General features: G+C 44.4%; 3 protein-coding genes across 5 annotated transcripts; 1 reads left to right on the plus strand and 2 right to left on the minus strand.

Annotated features, from left to right (window-relative positions):
• Nucleotides 1–1,909: 1,909 nt before the first annotated feature.
• On the minus strand, nt 1,910–5,495 carry THUMPD1 (THUMP domain 1 NAT10 acetyltransferase adaptor). The gene is made up of 4 exons (XM_082292551.1): nt 5,268–5,495; nt 4,798–4,978; nt 4,202–4,450; nt 1,910–3,589 (listed from the first exon to the last, which is right to left on the minus strand). Exons 1-4 carry the CDS (start codon nt 5,481–5,483, stop codon nt 3,270–3,272), a joined length of 966 nt encoding a protein of 321 aa, XP_082148677.1. The 5' UTR covers nt 5,484–5,495; the 3' UTR covers nt 1,910–3,269.
• Nucleotides 5,496–6,735: 1,240 nt separating this feature from the next.
• ERI2 (ERI1 exoribonuclease family member 2) lies at nt 6,736–12,874 on the minus strand. 3 transcript variants are annotated; one of them, XM_082291999.1, is made up of 8 exons: nt 12,799–12,874; nt 12,580–12,719; nt 11,887–12,002; nt 11,581–11,737; nt 10,988–11,088; nt 10,021–10,102; nt 9,263–9,351; nt 6,736–9,052 (listed from the first exon to the last, which is right to left on the minus strand). In XM_082291999.1, the coding sequence occupies exons 1-8, from the start codon at nt 12,819–12,821 to the stop codon at nt 7,709–7,711; spliced, it is 2,052 nt and encodes a 683-aa protein (XP_082148125.1). In that variant the 5' UTR covers nt 12,822–12,874; the 3' UTR covers nt 6,736–7,708. The 3 variants fall into 3 exon arrangements, with proteins under 3 accessions (XP_082148125.1, XP_082148124.1, XP_082148126.1); XM_082291998.1 differs by having other exon boundaries at nt 11,887–12,014; XM_082292000.1 differs by lacking the exons at nt 12,580–12,719; nt 12,799–12,874 and adding an exon at nt 12,301–12,415 and having other exon boundaries at nt 11,887–12,014.
• An 86-nt stretch (nt 12,875–12,960) lies between these two features.
• REXO5 (RNA exonuclease 5) lies at nt 12,961–27,830 on the plus strand. Its single transcript, XM_082292037.1, has 19 exons — nt 12,961–13,138; nt 14,818–14,939; nt 15,845–15,971; nt 16,839–16,923; nt 17,409–17,558; nt 17,705–17,793; nt 18,613–18,728; nt 19,512–19,650; nt 20,221–20,315; nt 21,136–21,238; nt 21,847–21,983; nt 22,299–22,407; nt 22,735–22,845; nt 22,957–23,094; nt 23,579–23,671; nt 24,166–24,385; nt 24,914–25,107; nt 25,700–25,809; nt 27,688–27,830. The coding sequence occupies exons 1-19, from the start codon at nt 13,025–13,027 to the stop codon at nt 27,755–27,757; spliced, it is 2,322 nt and encodes a 773-aa protein (XP_082148163.1). The 5' UTR covers nt 12,961–13,024; the 3' UTR covers nt 27,758–27,830.
• Nucleotides 27,831–27,971: the final 141 nt, after the last annotated feature.

Consider the following 27,971-nt stretch of genomic DNA (forward strand, 5'->3'; position numbering starts at 1 on the left):
GTGCGTTATTACAGCTGCTCTTGCTCCTGGGGTGGACTCGGTTGCATCCAAGTGCCAGTCTCTGAAAACAAAGCTAATTGTGTCTGAAAGCAGCAGGGCTGAGTGCCTGAACTTCAGCCATTTGCTCCAGTAAGTGCCTTCTACCTCAACCCCGTTAAGAGATATCTCTAGTGGAAATTTCCTCAAGTTTAAACACTCTCGTACACTTGTATCTCAGTTTAATTAGATACTTCTAAGGGGGTAGTAGAGGAGGCAATTTAGTCTCTTTTTTATATAGAAAAGGAATATTTAGGAATAGCCAAACTGCTAATTATAAAATAGGTAGCCTTATGATTTGTTATATAAGACTATAAAACAATACAGAAAAGTGGGCAGAAATTATTCTTTTATTGACAGCTGTGGCCTATTTACCCTCTAAAAGACACAGAAAAATATTCTATACAAATTATTCCAATCCATATTCCTGAAACTTGGTGATAATAAGGCTAATGTGAACAGCTTTTCACTATGAAAGGCTAAAAAGGGCACTGCAAAATGAACTTAATGTCTTTAGGAATCCTCTCAACAGATCACTGTCAGTCTGCCTACCTGGCAGGATAATTGCCCCGACTCCCCTGCTGCCCCAGCTGCCCACTGAGCTGCCCAGGAGGCTCTGGGGCTCTGCAGTGGGAGCTGCTGGGCAGCAGGAGCCACCAGCCAGCACCAGACACGGCTGGGCTGGGGACACAGACTGCCCACACGTAACCTCACACAACGGGCAGTGTTTGCATGCCAAGCCAAGCCTGTTCAAACATCACTCCTAGCAGAGCATTTTTCATCCCTTTTTGTACATGCCACACCACAGTTTGATGCAAGAGCAATCTTAAATGTAAGAACACCACGCCCACAATGAACAGTTACTCGTATTTCATGTTGTTTCCCAGGCAGGCCAAAAAACTAAGCCTCTTAGGTTTACAGGATTAGCTGTTTTAAGATGGCATACCCAGAGGGTGATTGTTATTTGAATAGGAATATAATACAGGAAGGATTTTGCAGCATGATTCTTTTGGGTGCAGGATATTACCAGCTGCTTCCTATCAGTGGGAGTTACTGGTGTTACTTAAAGCTCTCCCCTACTGTATTTCACTACTGAAATAATAAATGAGCTGAATTACATGTAAATTAGTATTTTAATGCGACCCTCAAGAAAGGCAAGTCTGTACTGCGAAACACCAAGGCTGTGAGGTTGGTCTGCTCTTAAAAGAAATTCTTTTCAAGCTTCTCAAGCCAGTCTGAGTTTTAATCTAGCACAAGGGGAAGAGTGAATCTCAGAGCCAGGGTTTCATACCAACGGATGGTCCTTGTGTTTTGAGTCAGCATTAGGACAAACTAGGTACACCAGAGTACAGTTTATCACCTCTTCAGCTGATGTTTGGGCACTGTAATATCCTTCCTCAGCACTGACAGTGTCAGCAATTATTTGGCTTTTCATGCAAGTGAGATCATAATAATGTCTTCTAGTTTGCCCATGAAGGTTTGAATTCAAAACAATGCAGCACTGTCTGACCACACCACTGAGCCCAAAAGTGATGGCACGGTGGAGAAGCCAGGGAATTCATGTGTTAGCAATGAATGTTCAGTAAGTGCAAATTGTGAAAAATCAGAAGTAAACTGTAAGTCCTGTAGGCACACAGGTCAGTGAGAGAGAGGAAAGAAAACAAAAAAATCCCACTAACTCCCCTGAGTCTCTGTCCTTAGAAGATAAGCAGGCTGCCATGAATCATGATCACCAACATCAGCCACCAATAAACATCCACAGTTGGCCTTTGTGTCTGGTCTCCTTTGGTAGGTTCCTTTGTGTGACCTAGAAATTGATGTTTTAATCCACACACAAGAATCTTCAACAATTTAAAGAAAACACCACAGGAGGTAAGAAAGCAGACTTTTAATAAACAGGTTGAAAGGGAGACAGGACTAGGGAAAAAAGTCATCTTCATTTTCCAACTTCTAAAACAATCTTGAAAGAAGAGGAAAATATAAATATGAGAGACTTGAACACATCCTTTTCATTAAACCAAGACAAATAACAAATTGTGTTCTTCAAGGTAAGTCTTTTCCCATTTTATGCCAGAAATGAAATACTAAAGCTAGAAAGTTGTACAGGAAGCATATTCAAAACCCTGCTGGAAAGCAAGTTATAGCTGCACAGGTTTTGGTTGGTTTTTAGAAGTCACAGGGACAGTCCACTGTAACAGCAAGACAACAGAAAGACTCACTAGCATTACTTTCAATCTGAAACAAAATTAATACCATAAAGCTAAAACTGTACCAAAAATTAAAATTTAATTCCCCTAATCTAGTATAGTATAATAGAGAGCTTCTTTCATAAGAAGTTTCCAAGCAGTATTTAAATTCAAATTTTGAGACTTAAGAAAAAAAAATAAAAACAAAAACACTTTATAAAAACTCCCAAGGATTGAGTCTTTGGAAAGAGCAGCAAAATGCTATTTGCAGGAAATTACTCAAAAGGATTCCATTCAGTGACCAACAGCATTTACTATAAATCAGTAAGTGCTGCATACACAGCTAATGTAAACACATGTAGTTTTTGATAGAACCATCTGCAATGCCTGCACTGTACTTCTACTGTTCTAGAACAGTCCAATCTTTTACTCTAGATCATCTCATAATATTCAAGTATTTATATGTAACAGTTCTTTCCATTCATTTCAAGACAGCATATCCTTGTGTAAATATAAATATATGTATAAAACCCTCCATCAAATTATTGGATTTACCTCATTCTGTTGCTCACACACAAAAATGTTACCAAGTTCTGCAGCTGTCAGATCACTTCCTTCCCAAAACCCCCTGCAACCATCTTCACTAGATCTCTCACTTCTGTCAGTAATTGCTCAGAGCTGTTTCTGTGCTGCCTTTTGGCTTCTGTAGCTTCCAGATAAAACAAAGGAGAGTCCATACGTGTCAGGATGGCCACACCTACACATACATGCACAGACTGCTGCTTTGTGTGCCAGGTACAGGAAATGCACAAGGCTGTAGGAGGACAGCAAGCTTCACCAGAAAGGTGATGCACTCTTGAGCACCCTTACATCTGTTGTAATGTCAGTTCCACCTGCAACGAGCACTAAAATTCTTACACACGTGGATTTCAAAACCAGGATTTCAAAACAAAACCCCCTCTCCTCATTCCAACACCCTTTCAGAACACTGGGGCAACTTTTTTTATATGTTTGGATTATGTTTACCTTTCCCTTATATCACATTTTCTACACTGTCAGTGCATCATTCCCCTTGGGCTCAGATTCTATTTCACTTTGATTCTTGTTCTCTTCTTTTACTTCTTTAGAGCTCTTCTCCTCAGTTTCTGCTTTAACTAACTCAGAATTCTGTTCTTCTGTCAGAGTTGACTTTTGCTGTGCATCTTCTTTGTTGCTTTTCACCACCTCCTGCAGATTGTATTTTCTGAACAGAACATAGTCCCTCACCACACTCAAGCAACAGACGGTTTTTATTATTTCCACCACAACTGTGTATTGTGGATTATTAAGATCGACTTTGTTTTCTGGATTGAGGCTGCCCACAATTCCTGTAAAAGAAGATGCAGTTTAAAAGATGCTGGAAGAACTGTTTAAGAGCATAAGCACGTCTTACTGAGTAGATAGAAATTAAGACAGAGAAAGCAAGATCCCCCTCAGTTATAGCCAATTACTTATTTTTGTAACTGCTTAAAGTAGCAGAAGAGAGCAGGACTGGCAGAATATACCACTAGTAGGGCTGAAGCAACTGAAAAATTATCCCACTGCAATTACTGAGAAAAAAAAAATTCGAGTAAGGCGGAGCTATTTTATGAGCCAAATATTGAACAGAAATAGTAACATTATTATTTCAATACAGCACCCAGAGAGAAAGGCTGACAGAAGTCATTTCAAAGCACATATCACTGATACTGACAATTACATTCAACAGTGCTCTCTCTTCTGCTTATAGTCTCTTAAGACATCAACACCAACACCAACATGGAATACTGATGTCAAGACTTTTCTTAAGTCTTAGAGAAGCTTTTAATGTTCAAAATACAGGTTTTAAGCAACAAATGTGTATGTCCATTATGACCACTTTTAAGAGTCTGACCCATGTTGTGCATGCAATATACCTGTGCATGTAAACTTGTTCTGTTTCGTGTGATATCCATACATACCTGCCAATTCCTTAATTACTTCTTCCCTACTCATATGGCTGTTATTACGAGCTTTGTAAACAATCTGAAAAGTACCCTTGTTAGGGGCTTTAAACCAAGGCTCAAAAAACGTTTCCGTGTATTTTTTCATATCTTCCATAAAAGCCTTGCAAGTTCCAGAAATGGGCAGCATGCGCAGAATGACTCTTGTTTTCTTCTTTTTAGTGGTGTGCATATCCTTTAGTATATGGTGCACCAGGTCCTCAGGTTCTACAAGAAAAACAGGTGGGTATGAGCAACAAATTGAAAGCATCATCTCCCTTCTTCCCCTTCTAAATAATAAGATGAGGTAATGCACGCTTGGCTGCACTGCTGTCAGCCTCAAATCCCTTTAAATAGAGCGTTGTTTTACTATACCAAGACTGGAGAACCAAAGATTATTCTGTTAAAGCAGTTTCAACTACCTTTAGCTTTTTCACTAATGACAGAATTCAGTGGCACAGCCAAAGGGAAGGGTATTTGTTTGATATATGTGTGTTACTCGGAAGCCACACTGTGGCCTTTTCCTAACAGTGCTCAGAGCAGTTTGCATTACCCAGCATCAGCTGAAGTCCCACCTATGCCCTGGGTTCTGATGAAGACCACGTTGTTGGCACCACTCTCCACCGACTGGAATCGCCGCAGCTTCTGCTCCGTCGAGGCACGGATCTGGCCAACCTCCTTCTTCAGGGCTGCCTCGACATCGTCCTCATCCTCCTCCCTGTCACTTCCAGACAGCCGCTCCTCGTGATCTGAAAACTTCACACAGGCACGATTCGCAGGTGAGCACCGAGCAGCAGCGCCCGGCTCCCAGCCCGCGCTGGGCCCGGGGCACACGGGCACGGGCCGGGCCTCTGCTCCAGCCGGCAGCGGGGCTGCGCTGGGCTTCGCCTGCAGAACCTGGGACTCTGGTGGCCGTGGTGCTCACCCACGGCTCCTTCCACACACACGCGGTGCGTTCCACACACACAGCGGGAGCCGAGGCCGCGGGGTGCCGCTCCCCCGCCCCGCCGGCGCCCCGAGCGCCCGCCGGCCCCGCCGCACGCACCTGCTCGGGCCCGTAGAGCAGGTCCCCGTACTCGCCGAGCAGGCTGTAGGCCTCCCCCACGCACTTGCGCTCGTTCATGTTGCAGGTGATGAGGATGCCGCGCATGCCGGCCTCCAGCTGCCGCCCGCCGCCGCGGGGCCGCTTGGCCCGGCCGGCCGCCGCTGCGAAGTGCCCCTTGGGCCGCCGCTTGCGCGCCGCCGGCTCGGCCGCGGCCATCGGGCAGCTCCGCCAGCACCGCCGCGATGGCGTCAGCGCCGCGCCCGGCCCCGCCCGCCCGCCCGGCACAGCGCCGCGCCCGGAGCGGCGGCCCAAGGGCACCGGGGGCTGAACCGATGGCACCGAGCCGCGGGCACCGAACCGATGGGACCGAGCCGCGGGCACCGAGCCGATGGGACCGAGCCGCGGGCACCGAGCCGCGGGGACCGAGCCGATGGGACCGAGCCGATGGGACCGAGCCGCGGGCACCGAGCCGATAGGACCGAGCCGCGGGGACCGAGCCGCGGGCACCGAGCCGATAGGACCGAGCCGATGGGACCGAGCCGATGGGACCGAGCCGATGGGACCGAGCCGCGGGGACCGAGCCGATGGGACCGAGCCGATGGGACCGAGCCGATGGGACCGAGCCGCGGGCACCGAGCCGCCGGAGCGCGGGCCGCGGACCCGGGGCTGTGGCACTCGTGTGGCGCGCTCAGCCGCGGCCAGACTCGGTCACTCGTAGTCCTCGATGCTTTCGCTTCCCCCGAGCTCTGGACGCTGGAGGGGAGCGAGCAGCCCTCGGTCCTGCTCTGCCCCGTGCGCCCCGGGGACGGAGAGATGCTTCGGCCACTTCCCTGCCTGCCCGACTCCCGAAGGTGTCGCGGCGTAGAGGGACCAGCTAAACCAGAAACTCTTTGAACAGGTAGATGGAGGCTTGGAAAAATAGCGAACGTGTGCTGACAGAACAGCTGTGGCCCAGAGGAAGGTGTCTCTGTGCATCCCGGCCCGTAAGAGCCGCCGCTCCCTGCAGGAATTCTTCAGCTGCTTGGACAATTAAGGGGGTAAGAATTATTACAGGTTCTGATCTGTGGAAAAACTGACCAAGGCAGTTGCTCGAAATCCAATATAAGAAAACCACCACTGGAAGCTTTTCCTATCATCTAATACTTAAGAGATTTTCATCTTTATTAGATGTAAATAAATTGCTTGCAGTTTATTTAAACTGCAGACCGACACACGCTTTGGCAAAGCTTCTGTACCTGCCCTTACACTTTTCTGCCATTTGTCAGCAAGGGTTTGTTTAAAAGCTTCAGATCTCACTGGTTCTGTAATACAATTTCATTGGCACTTAAACCATTACCTCCATAACTTCTTTAGGTAGTGACAGCCTCTGCTGTTTGAACATTTGGCTACGATTCACATGATCTCGAAAAAATGACAAAAGAGCTACAAGACCATGTTGAGAAAGTTACTGTTCCATACAGGTATCCTCATAAGGTGAGTGGTCAAATACACAAATAATTTTCACTGCCATAGAGAGTGAGTGTTAACTGTTGTGTGGTTAGTAAGTCTATGCTGCTGAGGTTAAGGAAAAGTAAAAATTTAGGTAAAACGTATTTTATTTTGTATTGCTATTTCCTTCCTTTAGATGAACTTTGTTCAGTAGTTTCCAATAACAGTAGGAAGAGCAGAAGAAACAAACTGTGCCAGAAGTGGAGGCAAAATTAAAGTACCTGCTGCTTTTTTGCAGGAGTTTTTACAAAGTAAGACATTGCAGATTTACACAGTAAAGTAAAAGACATTACACTATATGCTTCTTAGTTTAGTTTTGAATACAGTCTTACCCGATTGCCACTATTTGTCTGTCCAGGGGCTACACTAAGAGCTAAAGCAGACACTGATACAAATGAAATGGCAAACTCAGGGAGGCAAGAGCACAACAGTAATGTGTGTTAAATAAAGTATTTAATGAAATGTCGGTGTCTTACCTTTATTGTTACTTAAAGGATAAAAAACTCTGTAAGAGCTTCAAGAATCACTTTTGATGGGACACCTTCTAAAGAGATTTTAAAATGTTTCAGAAGTTTCAAAAAAAGTTGTAGGCATAACAAGTATATTTAGAAAAAAGTGCAAATAAAATCTGTGTCATTGAAATATTTAAGGATTGGACTAGTAAAGTATTTAAAATATGATATAACAGAAATTTAAGATTGTAGCAACAGCTGCTCATACTCTAATTTTAGCACTAATAGTTCTATCTGTTCTCTCACACTTCATTAAGGAGTTACTTTATGATCTGCTGATATTTTTGTGTTTGAGCAACTTCCCTTTCTAGCTATCTTAACCAAGAAATGTCCTTTTTGTCCCATTCTGAGAATATATATCTGACATCATTTGACTGTCCTGATTACATTAAGCATGAAACATAAAGAGCTTAGCATTCAGACAAAAAACTGTATCCATTTTCAAGTTCTCATAGAGGGTCTAAGACACAAATACTTTTTTTTGGAAGAATTTTCTGTATTACTAGAAACAGTTCCAAGAGAGGTCAAAGCATCTGCACTCAAGGTGAGATCATTAGACTTCTCTTTCAGAAGTGTAGATTCCCACTTGAAGTATCCACAACTTTTCTTATTACCTCCTTGCTTGCCAACAGGACAACAAAAAAATGCTCTGCCATGATTTGGGCCACCATTTGACACAGAGAGTTTTTTGGCTCTTCGACCGCAGTTACACAGAGGGGGAGTTGGTTTTCCACTTCTCACAGCTCTTACAGACTGATTCAAATTGACTGTGGAGTTCAGAACAGCAGGAGATACTTTGGGAATATTCGAACTTCTCAAAGGTAAGGAGTGACCAAAAGAAGAAGTTTTCTCTTGATACATGTGAAAAGACTGTTTTTTTGCTGGTGGGCGTGTTTTTGGACTAGCTGGCTTTCTTTTAGGAGCCTCCAAAGGAGTAGAGTAATTTCCAATTAATGCTGATTGTGCTGAAACAGCATTTCCCTTTGCAGATGGTAACTTAAAAGCTGAAAATTTTGAAGTCTGCCTTTGTACTGTCCCTATATTATAGATTGTAGTATCAGGACTTTTGTAAACAACAGACTTCAGAGGTTCCGTGGGTGCTACACTTTCCTCCAAACTCTGATTATCTGAACTTGTCACAGCCAATTGTTTTGAAATAGATTTTTCTTCAAACACTGTTAGATTATCTGTATTTGAGTCATCCTTGAGCTGAACAGAGTCCAAATTTTGTTCATACTGAGATTCTGGTATCAAAGCAACGTCTTCCCAGTCTGTCAGCAGAGACAAGCACTCAGAACTGGTGCTGATGTCCCCACTGGAGAGAGTAACTGAGGGGATGGTGGTGGAGACAAGCACCAGCCCTGATCCCTGTACTGGGAGGCTGGGTCTGGCTGTTCCCAGGGGCTGCCCAATGCCCCATCCCTGCCGGATGCCTGCTGATGCAGGACTGGGACATGGCTGTGCCAGACCAAGAGGAACAGGAAATCTGTCAGTAGATGATGCTGAAGAGCTTTGGGATTGAGCGTGGAATTCAGTCCTTGAGCTGCTGCTGGGTACAACACAGACATCTGCAGAGGGATCAGTGCAAGTGATCTGCTGTTCCCCAGTCTGTACATTAGAAATCATCTTGTTTCCAGCAATACTGTTGTGTTTGTTCTCAGCCAGAGAGTTTGTTTCACAAGTTCCATCTCTAGATGTTTCAGGTCTGCTCCTTCTTCCCAGTGGAGTTTTGTCAGTGAAATTTCCAGTCAGTGTTCTGGAAATTAAATTACAGTTCTGATGTGCCTGGGGAGTCCATAAACAAAAGCAGATTTTGGAAAGTGAATACCCAGACATTTTGGGAATAAATGCACAAAATTAATAAGCGTGTCAGCCTAAGGATGTTCTTTCCAAATCATAGTGAAGATGCTGGGTTTATTATTTGAATAGCTCACCTTTCATCTGTATTCCAAGCTACAAAGCAAGTAGGCCGGAAGATACGAAGCAGTGACTGACCTTATCCAAAGATTTAGTAACTTTCAGCACACATCCATCACAAATCAGCCTCCAAGCAAGACGAGCAGTATTCCGGGAATCATCCAACCCTTCAAAAGCATGGTTATATTAATTTTTTCACACTGCTATTGGGGATAGTTCTTATTAGAGGAAAAATGTAATCTAGGTAAGCCTTACATAAATGACAAGGAGTCACAGAACTGTGACACTTAGTCATCTAGTTCAAAAAGGGGAAGTGCAAGTAGAAAATTCCAAATAATTCCCTGTGCTGAAACATCTGAAGTACTATCCATAGAGCTGAATATCTATTCACAATTTTAAATATCTTTGCTCTGTTTTACTAATCAGCTCCAAAAAACCCCCAAAAAACATATTGTGCTGGAATTCTCTAACATTAACATGCTGAGCTATCAGGTAAAATCAAGTTTCTTTATCTTCCATCCACCTCTTTTCCTTTGCATCCCAGCAATTCATAAATTGATCTTGTGAACATGCACTCAGTAGCAGTAGAAGAGATTTCAGAAATGAAGTATGAGGTTAGAAATAACAAACTGTTCTTGGAAGCATTTTGCCTTTTTTGTTTTGATGGTTTGTTGGACAGAACATGGCATAACCTGAAGCAATAGTTACTGTTCAGAATAATGACTACTATTAACTAGCTGCTTTAGGTTAAGTTAGCTAACTAAAGCTAAATAGTATTTAGCTTTATAAGAGATATATATTAATGTATATATTAAAGTGAGGATCATCATACTTACCACAATGTTCCCGTCCTTCAAAAGCTATCCCCAAATCCTGCAAAGCTCCGTTTAGCCCTTTAGGCTTTCTGTTGTAGAAGGCCTAAGGAAAGAAATGCAGGTGCTTAGCATGAAGCATTTCAAAACCTTTCCCTAGTGAAGCAAAGCCATTTCAGAAATATCCCCTTATGAATAATAAATCTCAATTAAGCAAGTTGGGTTGGCATTTTACAGTGAGGATCAGACCGTAAGTGACTTAACCCTGTAAGAAATCAGAATGGAAAGAACCATGAATCCCTTCCCTCAGTTTTAAGCAAATCCATTCTGTCTGAGCTGTGGAGTCATTTGTCTGCACTCTATGGCTTACCTGGACAAGTCTTAATAGACCAGCAGTGAAGAATACAACTATAAATAATACCTTAAGGTGTTTAAACTGTTGCACAATATGCAGTCAAAGGCATGGGCATGAATATATTTGGCACAGGTATGGATTTTTTTGGTAAGTGAAAAAAGTGAGTATTACTACTTACTCCTGGTATCTGATTTGATCACTAGAAAGGGGGAATAGTCACACTGTTTATCTTTAGAGACCTAATTCTGCTGCCTATGTGTAATGTACCTCTAAGAACTTTTAAACAGACTATGATGATGACTTCCTACACAGCAATATAAGGCAGCAATAAGACCACACAAACAAAAAAAAAAGTTAGGAAGCAAGGAGAGCAAAAACTGTCAGGAAAGGAAGAGCAGCTCAAAAATGATAAAAGGATTATCCTTCTTTTATCAAACAACAATCTTTTCCTGGCATTAAGATTTCTGTTGAAATTCCTACAGGTCTAGGGCAGTTGGTTATTAAGCGATAACAACACAAAAAAAATCCCAGGTGACTCCGGTCACTGGGACATACAGCATCGCCTTGTAAGCTCAGGTACAGTCAGCCTTTGAGGTGAGGGTGGGTAGAAATGTTTCAGTCTCTCAGTCTTCTCACCCTGTACGTTGCTTTGAGATCAATCCAGGAATTCAGGATCTCGGGTTTGCGCAGCTGCTTCCTTTTACACTCGTAGTGCAAACACACGCCCAGGTCCCAGTCTGTGCAGGGAAAACCACAGTCAATCCACCACTACAGAACTGGCCTAAAATCCACATAATGTGGCCTAAAAATCTACATGAAGGGACACAACACCAACACACTGTCAGCATCCTGTGTGTGAAGTCGTCGTCCATGGAAAACACCGGGATTGCTGCAACGGGACACCAGGAGAAGCAAACCCCTGTTGTTAGTAAATAACTTCAAACAGTTAAAGATCTCAAAGGCAATCATTAAATCATTTAGACACACTAAGAATGGTCACACAGTTCCCCATGTAAAGCAGAAAAATATAACAGTGTCAGATCCTGGAGTCAAAGATGCAGCGAACACATCGGGATTCCACGGATGTCATATTTCCAGTCTTATCCCAATATTCCACATTTTTAATACCTAATAACAGGATTTTGGCTGCCTAGAAGTGAGGACACAATCTCACTAGTGCCACCTAATGTTACTACTGTGCAGAAAAAGTAAATGAAAATGTTATTTACCTGTCCAAGTAACAAAGGCACATGCTTTTGCTTCTGAAGTAGAATTACTTTGACTGTCTGTACTGAATATAATTTTCTTCTCCTTTTGTATCTTTTGAATCCATTTCAAAAACTGTGATAAGCAAATGTTGAGAGGCACCCCTTTGTCCACTTGATCCTTCATGGAACAGAACAAGAAGCATGTATATGTTAGAATGCACTGAAATTCATTTGAGGTTTATTTCTTTTTAGCCTTTTATGGGCCTCTTTAAATAAAACAGTAAAGAGCAATTATACAATTGTAAAATAATGTTAAAGCACAATTACCTGTGTTATGCCAGTTAGTCCCGTACAGAATCCAGAGAGAATAGGATTCTCCTGGGGCTGGACATACATGTGGAATTCAGATTCAATCTCTCCTGTTGAGGTGTTTAACAGGACTGCTGGAAATTCAACTGCAACAAACACAGAAGGAGAAGAAGAAACAAAAGGAAGGAGAAGAAGAAACAAAACAAACAAACAAACCAGAACCAAAACACAAAACCAGAAAGGTTAAAGCTGTTCACAGGAATTATTCCATTTTTATATGGGTCCCTGCCAACTCTGCGTATTCCATGATTCTATTATACATATCTGTATATATTATTATATATATTATATATAATATATATTCTATATGTTATATATATTATATATATATGTATATAATATATATATTCTATATTTTATATATATACACACAGGGTTTGAGCATGGTGCTGACAAGGCCAAGGTTGCAGGTTTGATTCCTGTGTGGTCCATTCACTTAAGAGCTGGACTCGATGATCCTTGTTGGTCTCTTCCAGCTCAGAATATTCTGTGATATATATATATACACACAGATACACACACATTTACGTTAGTCATTTATCTATTACTGCATTACACTGGGGCTGAACCGCCAGGAGTTAAAAGGAGCAGAATACAAGGAAGGCACAGCGGACACACGGTGCGGCGCCAGCCCGTGCCGGGTGCACTCACTGATCTCGGCCCCGCGCCGCTCGGGGTCCGCCCAGCACGTGGCCTCGAAGTCCAGGACGATGAGGAAGGCGAAGCGCTGCCCCGCGGCCGCCCGCGCCCCGCTCCGCGCCCTCGCGCTGCTCCGCGCCAGCCCCAGCCGCCTGCGGACACCGACTGCGCTCAGGGGCCGCCCGCCGCGGCCCCTCCGCGCCCGCACCCCTCCGCGGCTCGGGCCCGTACCTGGCCAGGCGCTTGGTGGCCATGGCCACGCTCCGCCGCCTCAGCGAGCGGCCGCCATTCCGAACGTCCCGCGGGCCCGCCCCCATCGCGCTCTCGGCCGCTCCGCCGCGGCCCCGGCCCCGCCCAGCGCGGCGCGGCCCCGGTGCGGTGCGGGAGCGCCCGGGAGCGCGGGGCCGTGCCCGGCAGGGAGGGCCCGGCTGACCTCGCCGCCGCTGCCGTGCAGGCCATGGCGGAGGGGCTGTGCCTCAACGGGCGCAAGCGGCTCGGGGAGGCCGCGGAGGGGCCGCGGGCGCAGAAGAGGCGGAAGGCGGATGGCGGCGGGCCGGGCCTGGGCCCCGAGGTGAGAGCCGAGCGCCCGGCGCTGTGAGGAGCGCGGCGCGGGCCGCCTGTGCCCTTCTCGGGGGCATTGCTGTGTCCCACGGTGGGACGCTGGGACCTCAGCAAAGCCGTGTACACGGGCAGTGCGCTGGGAGGGCCGGCTACAGGTAACATCATAGAATGCCCTGAGTTGCTCGACAGGGATCATCGAGCCCAGCGGCTGGCCCTGCACAGGACGCCCCAGCAATCCCACCATGTGCCTGAGAGCATTGCCCAAACGCTTCTCGAACCGGGACAGGTTTGGGGCCGTGACCACTGCCCTGGAGAGCCTGTTAATGGCTTGGATTCTGCTCCAAGGAGCGTGGAAAAGAACTCATTTGGAGTGCTCAGCGTTACATTTAAGGAATTTTGTTTAAAAAATAGATACATTCGCCTGTATAATCTTCTCGTAAACAAAGCGGGTCTTGAAAGGAGCGTTGTGCGTGTTCAGCACGCGCGCCCCTGAAGGATGCGGAGCAGCCGTGCGGTAACACCTCACCCCAGGCACACTGAGTCAGTGCCCGTGGGACAGAAGGTGGCATGTCCAGCCTGTGAGATCAGTCCTGAGATCAGTACCCGGCTGGAGACAAATTCCTGTGGTTGGCAGTACCCTCTATTTGGTGACTGAAAACCTCTGCTCTTTGTTTGGGTTTTTCCGCAAAGCTTTAATTAGGCCACATTGAAAACAACGGTGTCATTACTTGTCTCACTTAGTGTGAGAGATGAGGCACTGGCAATTACACCAGCCTGTGCTGTTACTGCCAGATGATTCTTAACCACTGGAACCACGAAGGTGGTCACCTCTCTTTAACTTCTTTACTCAATGACAAATACCTTTAAGAGCCCAACAGCTCAGTCCCTGATTTGGGCCGGCTGTGTCCAAATTACTGAGCACAGGGCTTGTTAGCCCTGTGCAGAGGAAAACAACTTCCAGTGGTTGTTTATGCTGTGAGGTTTTACATCCTGTAGTGTTGTGTGGCATTTTTCGCCCTGTATGCCTTGATGTATTTTTTCATCACATATAAAAAGAATATCTTTCAAGTTTTTACAGGAGTTCTTTGGAACAGGCCATCTGGTCAGTGGAGGTCTCCAAAATGCTGCATTTACTTGCTAATTAGCCTTTAGGAGAACTGTGCATTTAGGCTTAAAGAACTGTTGTGTTGAACTGTGTGGCACAGTCCCCATCTCATCTACCCAGTGCTTTCTTTCTGCAGCTTCCTTGGATTTTACTGAAGCGTTTTTCCCTGCAGGGGTCAGCAAACCCTTCTGGCAGAGCAGATCCCACGCTGTAAATAGGGAAAACCTCACATGGAGTGGCTACATGTAACACTTGTACAAATGTTTAAAGCTCTACAGCAGCAAGTGGGGAAAAGGGCTGAGAGAGTAGGACATTGTGTTTGCATATCAATTGTCTCTTTACTGCATGCATCTGCTTATGTTATGCTTTATGCTTTATTAAATGAATCTTTGAAGTTAGAGTACCTGGGCTGACAGTAAATATAATGTTGAAGTGTGATCTGAAAGGAAACTTTCGCCCATAATGAGTGGAAGAGTTATTTTAAATGTAGTTGGTTGTATCCTAATAGTTTCTTTTTCCTTCGTTTTCCATGAACTGGTGTGATTACATGAAACCTCTCTTTACCAGCATTTCCCTTTCCACAGGAAAAGTCGTGTCGTTTGTCAGCAGCTCTGCTTGGCGAGGGCTCCGAAATCAGCCAGGAGCAGCTGTATGAGCTGCTGAAATATGCAGCTCTGGGGAAATGCCACAACGCAGCACAGCCCAGGTACATCCACAGCCAGAATCAGCCAGGCCTCGTGTCTTCCCCTGGTGTGAGAACATTCCTAAAGGAACATTGGCCATGCTGGGTTTGAAATGCTCACCGTGGAGGTGCCACAATGGCAGCCTGGATTGTGCAGATACAGTTGTTGTTAGACTTGGCCAGGAGGCAGAATTCCTCTTCTGGCAGAAGTCCTGCCATTGCATAGTTTTGTTTCATGCAGTTTTGAAAAACTAAATGACTGCTGTGGAACTGAAGAAGCTCCACACACTGAGAAACAAAATATCCTGTTAAAATATTAACACAAATATGTATGTATTTCATGTTAGATAGAATCAGAACAGAGCATTCTATAGAGTGTTTTAGAAAAAAAAAACGTTTTAATCACTTCTCCCTTTCTCTGGGCAAGTTCTCAGTGCTGGAAGGGCAAGGCTGAGGAGGGTATGTAACCTTGAATGGCAAAAATACGGTGTAATGAAATGAATCTTGAAATGAAACTCAAAGCAGAAAGTACCCCACTTTAGATTTTAATAGTGAATAGAAAATTATTTTGTGAAACTTACTTTGATGCATTAATTCACCAGACTCTGTCAGTACAGTTGAAGTTACTGGTATGTTCACATTCTGATGCATATAAATGAGATACACAGGTCTTGAAATGGTAAGCAGCAGACATTTGCAATAACTTTTTTTTCTCTGTCTCCCATATTCTGTTGCTTCCAGGAATATGTGGCTGTTTGAGATAAGCTATAAAGCCTCTTCTTATTGGAGTAATTTGGCACTTTGCCACTTACTGACTTAAAAGCTGGGCTGGTTCCAACTTTTTTTTTTAAGAGTGCTTGATAATGGTTTTGCTTTGATTTTTAAGTTGGTTTTTTTTTTAATTATTGCCCTTTTTTTTTTAACTGTAGCTGGTGCCATGTTTATCACCAAAGACACCTGGCTGGGGTTGTGGTTGTTGTTCTACACGAAATGAGCCAACTCCATTTCTACAGATTCTATTTACAGTTCAAACACCTCAGGAAAGTGTTCCGGCATGTAAGTCCCCAAACTGCATCCGTGTCTTCTAAACTTCTTCCAGTCCTGAAACCACATCCCAGGGATAATGGCTGCAGTGGAATGACTGCCTTTTCCAAGGATGCAGCCATCCTTGACTCTTACAGCAAGTGAGAGGATCTATTTGCAGCAGTTGTCAGCTCAGAACAAAGGACAGGGCTTTGATATTAGGAACAGGATTTCAAGACTTAGGTCTTTGAAGCCTTACCAGGTGAAATGTTTATTGATGCTTCAGTCCTCTGACTGTTATGTATCCTGCATCTACAGATGCCAATTAGATTATAAATATTTTGGAATAATTTCAATAATTTGGAATTTACTCTGAGTGAGGAGACTCTCAATAGAGTTATGCTAATCCCACTGCTTGAAAAATATCACTTTTGTTATTTGAACTTTATGTCAAGTTTCTCCCATTTCCCAAAAAGATTAGTAAAATAATTATTTTAATTTTCTGACTTACAAGCAACATTTTTGAAGGAAGATAGAAAGAAGGACTTGAATTCAAGCTTCTAGAGAGTTCTTCTTGAACTACAGCAAATGTAAATCACAACTTAACTGGAAAGACAGGAACTGGCTTTAGTTTCTATCAAAGAAGGTCTTGAGATTTGCCTTCTTTATCGTATCTGGCAAGGCAAATCTGTTCTGTAGTACAAAGAATCCTGTGTCATCCCTCATTGGAACACGTTTGCTTTGTGTTGGGTTTTTGTACTTGATAAAACACCAAATGTATTCCCACTATTTCTTTTTCCATCCTTCTCTGAATTTGGCTGGTTTGGGGGTCAATAAACCCCCCATTTGCTTGTTATTTCCGCATGTCTTTCAAAGTCACTAACACGTGTCTTTTTTCAGAGATTCACATTAACACCTTCTGCTAACTTCCCAGTCAGCCTGTATGGAGAAGGAACAAACCTGAAACCTCAAAACACTCCACAAGGTATTTTGTTTGGCTTTGCATTGTCTCTTTCAATACAGTGACTCACTGTGAACAGAAATTTATGACTTTGTGTCCTCTGCAATCCCAGTGCTGCCATGGCAAACTTGTTTAGAAAGAAACACATACAATGGCTTAAACCATGAGACTTCTTACCCTGACTACTTCAGTAACTCATGTTGGGCCAATTGTCAAAGTGAATGCAAAAAGAAAGTTTTGGACATATTTAATGCCAACCTCTGCTGCTTTGCTACCCATTTTGTGATTCTTTTATTCTAAGATGTATCTAATCAAAGAAACAAGACATCAATATTTTAAGCTAAGAAGACTGTGTGTCTGTCTTTTTCTCTGACCTTCTCTCTCCAGTCTGTTGTTCCAGGTATTAATTTGGAATGGTGCATGCAGCCTGTAAGTGTTCATCTGATGCAGAAACTGCATGCAGGTAGGGAGTGCTATCTGAGCACCACAGATGCTTCTGTATTTTACAGGCTTGACTTCCCCCAGCAGTGAATGCATTACTAAAAGCTCAGACTTGCAATGTGATCCCATCATTCAGAGATACGGAGAAAAGAAACAAGGCCTTACAAGCTATACTCTAACTTTAGAAGAGCAGAAAAGAAATGACTATCCCATAGAAGGTCAGTTTTTGAGCACAGGCTGTTTAGTTGTTTTGTTATGGTGGGGGTTGTTTTTAATTTTGATAGTTTAGTGATATGCTTTGTCATATAAGATGAGTTGTAGGAGAAAGTTCTTTTTCTTATTCCTGGGTGTGTTTTCCCTCCAGGTTCCCCTGGATGCAAGGGCTACATCTCCACAGAGTGTGATCAGCAGAGGACAGACAGCAGCCCCCTCTTTGGTCTGGATTGTGAAATGGTAAAAATCAGTGTGTGTGGCCTTAAAAAATAAGAGTCAGGCACCCAGCTCTTACCAGCTGTTCCCAAGTGAGCCAAGCACGCTGTGTATTTGTTAAACCACTTCTGATATCTTAATATCTGCTGCCAGTCCCTTCCTCGATGGTACCAGTGCTAATGCAGCCATGGGAAAGGCCCTGGAAGTGGTTCTGGCAACGAGACAGAAGCAATATCCTGAGCAGAGAGCTCAGTTCTGTGTTGGCTCCCAAGGCAGCAGCTGGATCTGCCAGGCCTATCAGCAATGCTGCAGTAACCCACGAGGGTGCTGTGGAATTCCTCCTCTGCTCTCTCCGAGGTTTGGGAAAGGAAAAGTACTTCCCTGTCACACATCTTTCATTTAGCCATCACAGTTCCTCTGGCAGCTGCTGTGGTGAAGAGTCCTCTTGAAGTGCTGTTTTAGCCTTGCAGAGATGCCTGTTTGGCATCAGCATTGAATAACTATTGATACAACCTGGGCTCTGCCTTGAAACTGTACAACTTCTCTGGGGCTGGTGCTGTCAGTGGCAGTTGTGCAGTGCAGAGCACAGACTGATTCTGTGAAATCAGCACTTCTTTACAGTGTTTCTCTCTGTGCTGTGCTTGCCTGTGTTTGCTGTGCTTACAGTGCACATTTAACAACTCAAATGAAGCACAGTAGAGTATAAAACAACCAGCTATGAGTGGTAGATCTCTGAGTCAAGGAACTCCTTAGCTGCTGCTGCAGCCAAAGCAGATGTTGGCTGAGGTGTTCGAGTGGCAGCATCGTGCTGATCCAACAACTGCCTGTGCTTCTTCCTGACAGTGCCTGACGGCGAAAGGGAACGAAGTCACCCGCGTGTCCTTGGTGGATGCCCGGGGTCGGTGCCTGCTGAATGAGCTGGTCAGACCTGAGAGCACAGTGGTGAACTACCGCACCAGGTCACTTGCACAAACCTTCCCTACCTCTTTGTCTTTCAGAGCTGCAGCCCTTTCACACTCAGCCTGTTACACAGGACCTTTCAGAAACCCCTTGGTTTGCACGGATGCCTGCTGCATTCCCCTCAGTGTTAAGAATACAGTTCTTGCTGTGTGGTCACTGAAGTGACCAGCATTATGTGTACAATCTGCTGCACAGTGCCCCTGGGGCTACCAGGCAGAACCATTGCCATTCTGCAGCGTCCATGGGAAAGTTCTGTTACAAATTGATGATACACAGTACAAGTTACTCGTCACTGCTGGTTATAAAATAAGATGGGGTCCATAGCTGAATTTGCTCATATGTAAAAAATGCATAGAGCTTGTACACACCTCTAGGGTGGGGCTCAGGATTGTAACAAAAGCAGGCAAAACTCAAGTCTTGTCTTCTTCAAAATGTCACCTGGCTTTATCCAGGAGGTGATGTGCCAGTCCCCTCAGGTTACTTGGAAGCATCTCCTTCCACCATCAGACTTGCAGTATTTCCTTACCTGTGCTATCTGATGCTGCCAACTGCATCACTTAAAAATACCTGGGAGAAATGACCTTTTGAAACAGACGTGGTAGCACTCTTAGCAGTTTAATATAGCTGCAGCATATCCTCTGATGTTGGAAGAGAAAGCAGTAAATAGTAAATTCTGTGATTGGTTATACTGAGTCCATATTTTACAGGACCTGCTTGTAATACTCTCTAGCACACACTGTTCTAATGTGTTGCTTTTAACTCATGCAACTTTTGTTTTGAAGGTTCTCAGGAATCACAAAGAAAATGCTTCTTCCAGTGAAGACAAGACTGTCAGACATCCAAACCAGGCTAAAAAAAATGCTTCCCCATGATGCAGTATTGGTGGGTCATTCTCTAAATTCTGATCTTCAGGCTTTAGAAGTGAGTATGTTTCTAAGAGTGTTTTTCCCAATCCTGTGTTGCTCATTTCAGACCTGAAAACTCTTTAAAATTGCTCTTTTTATTAGTGAACAGTTGTTAATTGCTTCTTATTATGAATAGCCCTATGTCTGTAAGGATTTAAAAGACAAAGAGTCTCCTTACAGCTATAAAATTTGCAAGGGGCTGTTCAGAACCCTAAAGAGAGAAGTCTGTCCAGACATAGGTATTGTTGCAACTGAAGCTTTACCCCTCTGCTTCAGCCAGATGCTTCTGATAGCTCTGTCATGGGGAGAACTGAAATCCTTTCTGTGGGTAATTTAACCAGTCTAAAATGCTTGAATCATAGCTAATCTTTCTAACCCAATCTAGATCTTACCACTAGAATGGGAAGTAGAAAGGAGAGTTGGACTTGTTTGATTATTCCTTTTGCTCTCTTATTGTGGATCAGGTTGCTGTCAGTGAGAAACTGGCAACTGAAATGAAAAGGCAGAGGCACAGAAAACTGTGGAGTTACTGTCCAATTCTGTATGTCTGCTGTTCTTAAACTAAACTGATGATTTTCTCCTCCAGATGATCCACCCCAGTGTTATTGATACTTCACTGCTTTTTGCCAGAAGTGAAGGTCGAAGATTTAAGCTAAAATTTCTAGCCAAAGCTGTTTTAGGGTAAGATTATTACTGTACTGTCATGGCAAAGATTAGAAACTGTCATGGTGGATCATAGGGTCTTACTCTGCCACTACTAGTATCAGAATTATTATTTTTTTACTAAGATTCCAAAGAAAGGAGCAGGCTGTGCAAGTAAGACATGGTAAAAAGGAATTTACTGGCTGCTTAAAACATCAGGCAGCATAATAAATGGGCTTGTCTTTGAGCAAGCAGGAATGCTGTGACCCAGCCAGATCTGAGTCCCAGCAAAACTAGCCTTTCTGCAGGGCTCTAGAGGTGTGTTGAATTGTAGAACAACAAAGGCACTCTGGCTCACACAAATGAGAGGTGCAGTTGGCAAGAAAGAAAAATTAATGCATGAAAGTCGGATTTTCTGATTTAAATCATATTTCTCAGTGTATCAGCTACCACTGGATAGTGTCTCAGTGAGACAGCTCTCCCCATGCTCACAGTGAGTGGTAGTACTCTGCAGTGCCAAACTTCACTGAACTGGAGGCTGCCTTCCTATGTGTGCAGATTATGAGTTGGGCCATCAGTCAAGAAAGAAGTAAAATTGAAAAATAGTCATGCATCAGAGTGGCAAGTATTAGCACTGCTTCTGTCAAACTCCATAAACCATTTTGCTCAACATCGCAAAAACATTTCTTGCAGTAACTTTTGGGAATATTTCACAAGAATGCTGCTGCACAGAACTGAAATCCTTTTTGGAGAGGGGAAAGCTCTTTTGCCCGAAAAGGACCCAGTTTAGAAAGGACAGGATGTTGGTCAGTGTGGAGAAACAGATAACCTGCCTGTACACCTAATTTTGATGCCCTAGGAAGGAGATTCAGTGTGAACAGAAGCTTGGGCATGATCCTACAGAAGATGCTAGAGCTGCATTGGAATTAGCTCAATTCTTCATTGAGCAAGGACCAACAAAGGTAGTTATATCTAATTAATATTTCTGTCCTAAAATACAGAACATAATGTTGTTGTGCTTATGAAGAAACAACCCCACTCCTGCACCTGCACATCTTCCTGTTGATTTAAAAGGGAAAATGGAGCTGTGCTAGAGACTCCAGTTTTGACAGCCTGTTGCTTTCAGCCTGTATCCAGGTGCCTGAATAACCTGGGCAGCACCAGTGCTCGGTGCTCACCACCATCAGCCAGCATTGCTGCTGATCCTCAAGGGGGGCACTGGGTAAAGAAGGACTGAGCAATGCCTCCCAGCCTGCAGGAATGCCTGTAATTTTTCTAGATGAAAGAAGAGAGAGACCTTGTGTGTTGTGGTAGTGATTCAGCTGGTTTTATGAGTCCCTTGTGTTGTTGATTTCTGAGAGAACATTTTTGGAGATGATTGCCTGTTGATGCTGTGAGTGCTGCATGCTCGAAAATGACAACAGAAAATAATAAGTAAAGAAATTAATGCCCATGTTTCTTCACTGCTGGAGTGTGCCTATGTGACTCATAGGGAAAGCATAGGCTTTTTGGTCAGCTGCAATTAACTGATGAGATGAAAGCCAACTAATAATCTTCTTCCTTCCCCAAGGTAGCAGAACTAAACTTGGAGATGCTTCTGACAGCTGAAAAACTGGCTGAGGTCTCACAGAACAAAGCTGTGCTGCAGCCACAAAGATGTGGGTTCCAGGAACAGCTGAATGAGCCTCCACCATTATCCAAACCATGGTAATAAGATTCTCAAATATGCATGTTTTTCCTTCAGCTGAATCTTCAGTAAAATCAGACGAGGGCCTTAGGTTTTTCAGAAGTCATCAGGATCTTCAGAGAGACACAAATAATTGCAGCATAGTGCTGAAAAACTTTCAGAAGTTTCATCTTAAATTTCACAGAGTATTTCCTAGGCTTCTTTTCATGTTGTGGACAAGAATATTCTTTCAAATTTCTTTAATGAGCTTTAGTTCTCTGACAAGAATTTCTTGAAAGTTTTTGATTTCCCATATTGAAAAGTACTGTGATTCAGAGTGTACTTCTCTCTGCTAGTTTTTTAGATTGTCTGAAGGTGACTGGCCAAAAACCCCTCCTTTTGGGCAGACAGGGACTAGACTCTTCGGGCCTGTGTCAGAGAAACCTGAGCACTTCAAACAAACAGGTGAATGGACTTAGAGTGGGTTGGTCTGAGCGTCAAAATAGTTCAAAGTTGTTCTTGTTCTGGGAGTGGGTAGATGAGTCCTATTTTAAAGAGCTGACTGACAGTACTGTTAGCAATACTGTTAATGCCAGGTTAGCTAAATCCATTTGAGTATTTCGGAAATGAGCTTTGATCCTCTGCATCCTCTCATGACTCACCAAAGGGGAATTTCTGCCTGAGGGCTTTCTTGGACAATAATGAAAATTAAAGTTGGGAGTTAAATTCAGTTGTTTCTGATCCTCTGCAGTACAATTGTCTTCTACCTCTTTAATGCTCTTGTCCCTCCAGATTCTTCAGAGAGCCTTGGAAGATGTTCCCCTGTCCAAATTCAGTATCATTCAGTTCAGTTTGGGTCCAGAGTACATTGCATCTCACCTTCATGCTGGACTTCATGAAAAGGTATTATTTTTCATTTGAGAATAGTCCTCACACTGAGCTTGCAGACAGATGTGATTTATCAGGAGGCACCTTTGCTTTGTGAAGTGCCTTCTCTAATCTGTGTTCCAACAGGTGAGAAGCAAGCTGACTGACATGCTGACAATTTACGCAGGTCCTTTTGAAGAAAACTTTTGCCTGAAGTCTGTGAAGAAAGAATTTGGGAAGTGTGGACCAATCCAGTCCCTTACAGTGGTAACTGAAACATTCCAGGTGAGGAGCACTCATAAGGTTGCTGACAGGCCTGGAAGGTCAGATTAATCTCTTGGAAAGAGATGGATTAGAACCACAGAAATACCAGTTATTCTGTTTGGAGGTTTTTTCTGGTAGTTTAGTCATCAGCTACAATCATTCAGGGTACCTAAAAAGCTGCTCCATACAATGACAAGAACAAATGCAACTCATGTGCTGCTCACGGGACTCTGAGCACTGGAGAAGCTTTGTCCTTCTCAAGAGAACTGATACATTAAGGCCTTTTACAGCCAAAGGAGAAAAAAAAGGCTATTATTAATTGAAGAGTTAATTGAAGGGGGTTTTAAACAGCTAGAGTATGTGGAGTGTTACATATATTACCCCAAAACTTTTTTATATTCTATTTTTAAAAGAAAGCACAACTTCATTGAGGCCTGACTTTTTAAAAGGGAGGGCTAATGTGTCTCACTGGTAAGCCTGAAGTACTTTACTGTTCTGTTTCAAGCCATATGTCTGTATCCAATACGAAGTGCTGGAAGCTGCCCAGCTTGCTGTGGAAAGCCTGAATGGAGCTGAGGTGGCAGGATCCTGCATTAAGGTAAACAAGGCAAACAGCAAAAGCCCAAGTTGTGTTGAGCCCAGGCACAGCCTCCAGTACAGCTCTGGAACACCCCAGCAGCGTGTCTGGGCAAGTGCTGGCTGCTTGTGCTGTTACAGCCTCCCTGTCCCTGCACAGCTTAGGGCCCCTGGCAGAAAGGAAGTGCCTATATCCCTCTTTTTTTTTCCTTTCTGCCTGTCAGCAGAAGGGAATTAGAAAGCATTCTGACCTCCAGCTGCAGCTTAAAAGGGCAGATCCAAGTAACAGGGCTATACAGAGTATGGCATTTTAGTTTTACAGTGTTTCTGCATTACAAATATGATCTCCCTTTATCATGACTAAGTAAGTTAGCCTTCATTAGTCATATTTATTTCGAGTGAGGGAAAACAGCCTGTCTACTTTTGGTAATGGGAGAAAAATACTTCAAAATAGAAGCTCAGAACACAGAGCTGTGTGGGCTGATGGGCTCTTTATTCCTGCTGCATCCACCCCAGGTCCAGAGACCGGTCACTGCAGCCATGCTGGACTGCAGTGTTCTGATTAAGGAATTAGAACTGGATGTAGAAAATGAAGGTGTGATTTATGTGGCCGGTCTAAAGAAGTCATTAACAGAGACAGACTTGCAAGAAGAATTCAGCCAGTTGAAAGACCTAGAAACACTGTTCCTGCCAAAGGATCTTCAGAGTGGAAAGCACAGGAACTGCTGTTTCCTCAGTAAGTAGCTTCACACACAGCCTGCGTATTTCCTTCAAATAAGCTCATTCAGCAGCCCCTGGGACTTTGCACAGACACAGCAAGAGCTGCTGAAACTCAGGTATGCTCAAAGGGATGGTATTTAAAATGCTGCAGTGGAAGCACATACTGTTTGGAAGAGCACTTTACAGCTAAATATTTAAGAGGAAAAAACACCTGCTTGAAAAAAACCCCGAACATTTACTTAGAAAAATTCCAGGGTAGCTACTGGAGCCCCTCACATGGGTACTTCCATGTGAGGGCTGGCTACTGTGCAGCTTCACACAGATCAGTAATCACCTCTAAAAGGTGAGAACAGCTCAATGAGTGCTGCTGCAGCCAACTGGCATTTCAAGTCTGATGTTTATCTGCAGCGAGATGAAGATCTGCTTGCTGCAGTGATTTGTTTCTCATCTCCATCCTGCTCCACACCTTTAGCCCTGCCTTGCAGGTGCCAAGGAGGGCAGCAACAGCATTGCCAAAGCATGTTCCCTTCTCTTTGCATTTCAGAATTCCAGAAATCCCAGAGTGCCATGGATGCCCTTGAAGCTATAAATGGATGGACCATGAAGGGTAGCGAGCTAAGAAGTAGGAATGCCCTTGCTCCAGGTCACCTCTGGAGATGGATTTGGCAAATGAATCACAGCAATGGGAAACAAGGAAAACACATCTTCTATGAGCAAATGGAGCAGCTGTCTGACTCTGTGAGTGTGAGGCTCTGCTGATGTTTGTTGCAATTAGTGAGGAGGGATTGCCCTGGGAACCTGGAGTGGTAGCTTTGAGCTGACGTGACTTTGAGGTGCAGAGCTGCTTAGGACAGAAGGGTCTCCTTGTGCTGGAGCAAAGGGGCTGCCAAGAGCTCTCTTCCACAGAGCAGTCTGAGAAATAATACCACATGAGATAACGTGGTGTTTGCAGGGTATTGCATAGCCTTAAAACCAGCATAGCTGCACAGAGCAGTGGGTGGTGCTGCCCAGGAACTGAAGCCTGGCACTGGAGAGCTGACAGGGCACAGGTGGCACAGGAGTCACAGGGAGGGGTGAGTGGCTGCCCAGCAAAGAAGAGCTCTAGTTGAGAGCTCTGGAGGTGGAGCTCTCATTTTTACCTGGAGGGAGCTGTGATGCCATTTGAGTGGGGCACATGGTTGTCCCTGCAGCTGGGCCACTGCGCTGCCAAGTGCCAGGCAGAACTGGCATCACTGCTGCCCTCACCTGTGCCATCCCACAGGTCAGCCTCCCCTCAGAGGTGTAACTGCTGATGAACGAGGGACTTTAATGCTTCTGTTCTCTTATGCAGGAGCAGGATCTAAGGAAAAAGGTGAAGAAGTTAGACCACGATATCAAAAAGCTTTACAGAAGCCTGCAGAATAACACCCTGTGCGTTGTTCTCTTTCCTGGTGTGAACAGGTAACTTGCTGCCTATTTTGCAGAGAACCAAGGAGCCGAATAATTTTATCTTAATCTATTAAAAATTAAAGCCCTGCACAAGGAAAAGAAAGCCCAAGAGAAAGGCTGAAGAAGCTGTTGTACTTAATCTGACTTTCATGTCGGGCCAATAAAACCTCAGGCCTGCGTTCTGCCCACAAAGCAGGCCTGAGCCAAATTCATGTATCTTAGGGTCCACAGTGCTGATTAATTGTGCACATCTTAGCAGTTCACTCATCTGCCGTGATGGATATTTCATCCCCATTGACAATGAGGTAAGTTTTATGTGGCCATGAGAGAATCAAGCAGAGTTTCCACAGCAGGCAGGTTTTTGGGGGGTTTTGTTTGGTTTTTAAAACCACCTACCAGTTGTTGTGTTGTGGTACTCCAATGTATGTGCTTCAGACACAGCTGACCTTATGTGATGGACAAAAATGAGAAAACCCAAATATGTTCACTGAGTCCTTCAGCTCTTTAGGAAGGAGCGAGTTGTGCATTTTAGTTGGGCTGGAATCAGGGATGCTTCCAGCTGGAGTGAGCATCCTGCATTTCAGCCCCTGGGGCCTGAACTGCCATGGTCTGCTAAATTATTAACCAGAAAGGTTCAGTCTTTCCTAAGCAAAGCCCTGGTTCCTGAGGACATACTCCAGCAGCTTTCTGTGCTCTCACTGTCACTGGTCAGCCTAATAAAGGTCACATCTACCTTTGCTTTTTTTCAGTGCCCTTCAGCAGAAGGGGCATTGTTCCTGTGGAGACATGCCTGGGAATACAAGCAGAGCCAGAGCTGCTCAGCAGCCTCTCTTTTGCCTGGCTGGGCAGCCATGCCAGGTTCCCCTCCCTCACTTCCAAAGCTTCCTGAGAAGAGCCATGATGCTGTATAATCCTGTGCTCCCAACTGTGTCCCTGGAAGAGAGATTGATCCGAAGCCAAGAGATATTTAGGCTTAATGGCAGTGACAAACCATTTCAGCCAAGGGCTGCTCTTGGTGTGATTTGCTCCAATTGTTCAGTTACTAAAACTTAAAGGAAAAAAGATAATTTTTAAAATTTGTCATCTTCAATAGAGCATAAGTTGTTGTTCCCCCCCATCCCCCCAAATTGTAGCTTACAAACTGAACCAGCAGCAGTTCCTGCCTTACCAGCAAAGCATTCCCTGCAGGTCACCCTGAGTGCAGCTGGGATTCAAACACTTGCCTCAGTCTGACCTGGCTGTGGCCACTTCCATGCATGTGGGCCTTGGATCAGCTGCTGGTTTCTTTGGGCTAAAACTGCATCAGTTTTTACATTTCTGAGCAATCATTTGCCTCTTCTCTATGCCCTGTATCACCTCAGGTAGCCTGCACACTCACCTGTCACCCCACAGGAAGGTTTGAGGCTGTGGGTTGCAGTCCACACCATGTGTCCTTTGCAGCAGTCACCGGGTTCAGCACATCCAAATTTACCTTTCGAGGGCCATTTCCAACTATTCTCCCTTATCACAAGCTTCCATCACTGAGGGGTAGGAATCCCACCAGCAGAACAGGTGGATTCAGGAATCTGCATCCACAGGGAGCCTGTGGAAGCCCACAGAGCCTGGCTCACACTCTCAGGCTGCTGAATGGGTTAGATGGGAACTCCGTCTCAGGCTGGGAAGGGCTTTCTTGCCAAGTGAGGTTCCTGTATTAGTGTTTCCCAGAGGACCAACAGTTCAGAGGAGGCTCCTTGATTAAAAAGAATGCCAAGTAATTGTGGGGTGGAAAAAGAATTAGTTTTTCAATGTGCTGACCCTGGGGGTTGCAGTCCTCTCAGTACCAGCCCAGCAGGGTTATGTGCATGGAGGCTGAACTGAGCAGAACTAACACGCTTCTTGTTTGTGTTGCAGCACGCATGGATCACAATCTGGCCTTGGTCTGATGGGAATAAAAGATGATGAAGGGAGGAGCACTTGTTAAACTGCCAAGATTTTAAGCAAAGTCTTTTGTTAAGATATTTTTAATTACCTTAAATATTGATGTCTTTGTAAAGATCTCTTACCATAAGAACAATAGGCTTTCACTCTGTATCTTCTACAAAGTCTAAAAATAAAAGCCATTCAAAATGTCTTAAAGCACAAAACCTTTTCCATTAACCCTTCTTGCTGTGGGAAGGTTGAGCCAGGGAGGTGCT

Source organism: Coloeus monedula (genome assembly GCF_965178545.1).
Source record: "Coloeus monedula genome assembly, chromosome: 16".
NCBI lineage: Eukaryota > Metazoa > Chordata > Aves > Passeriformes > Corvidae > Coloeus > Coloeus monedula.

What these genes read in the sequence shown, in the direction of transcription:
- THUMPD1 (XM_082292551.1), bottom strand. Translation starts at nt 5,483, where the DNA reads ATGGCCGCGGCCGAGCCGGCGGCGCGCAAGCGGCGGCCCAAGGGGCAC. An exon ending in TGCTCTACGGGCCCGAGCAG is followed by an intron (nt 4,979 to 5,267) that starts GTGCGTGCGGCG and finishes GCCTGTGTGAAG; the next exon opens with TTTTCAGATCACGAGGAGCG. An exon ending in AGTAATTAAGGAATTGGCAG is followed by an intron (nt 3,590 to 4,201) that starts GTATGTATGGAT and finishes CTTCTTTTACAG; the next exon opens with GAATTGTGGGCAGCCTCAAT.
- ERI2 (XM_082291998.1), bottom strand. Translation starts at nt 12,821, where the DNA reads ATGGCCACCAAGCGCCTGGCCAG. An exon ending in GACTAACTGGCATAACACAG is followed by an intron (nt 11,738 to 11,886) that starts GTAATTGTGCTT and finishes TGTTCCATGAAG; the next exon opens with GATCAAGTGGACAAAGGGGT. An exon ending in TTACTAAATCTTTGGATAAG is followed by an intron (nt 9,053 to 9,262) that starts GTCAGTCACTGC and finishes TGGACTCCCCAG; the next exon opens with GCACATCAGAACTGTAATTT.
- REXO5 (XM_082292037.1), top strand. Translation starts at nt 13,025, where the DNA reads ATGGCGGAGGGGCTGTGCCTCAACGGGCGCAAGCGGCTCGGGGAGGCC. An exon ending in TCAGGAAAGTGTTCCGGCAT is followed by an intron (nt 15,972 to 16,838) that starts GTAAGTCCCCAA and finishes GTCTTTTTTCAG; the next exon opens with AGATTCACATTAACACCTTC. An exon ending in CTAGCCAAAGCTGTTTTAGG is followed by an intron (nt 20,316 to 21,135) that starts GTAAGATTATTA and finishes TTGATGCCCTAG; the next exon opens with GAAGGAGATTCAGTGTGAAC.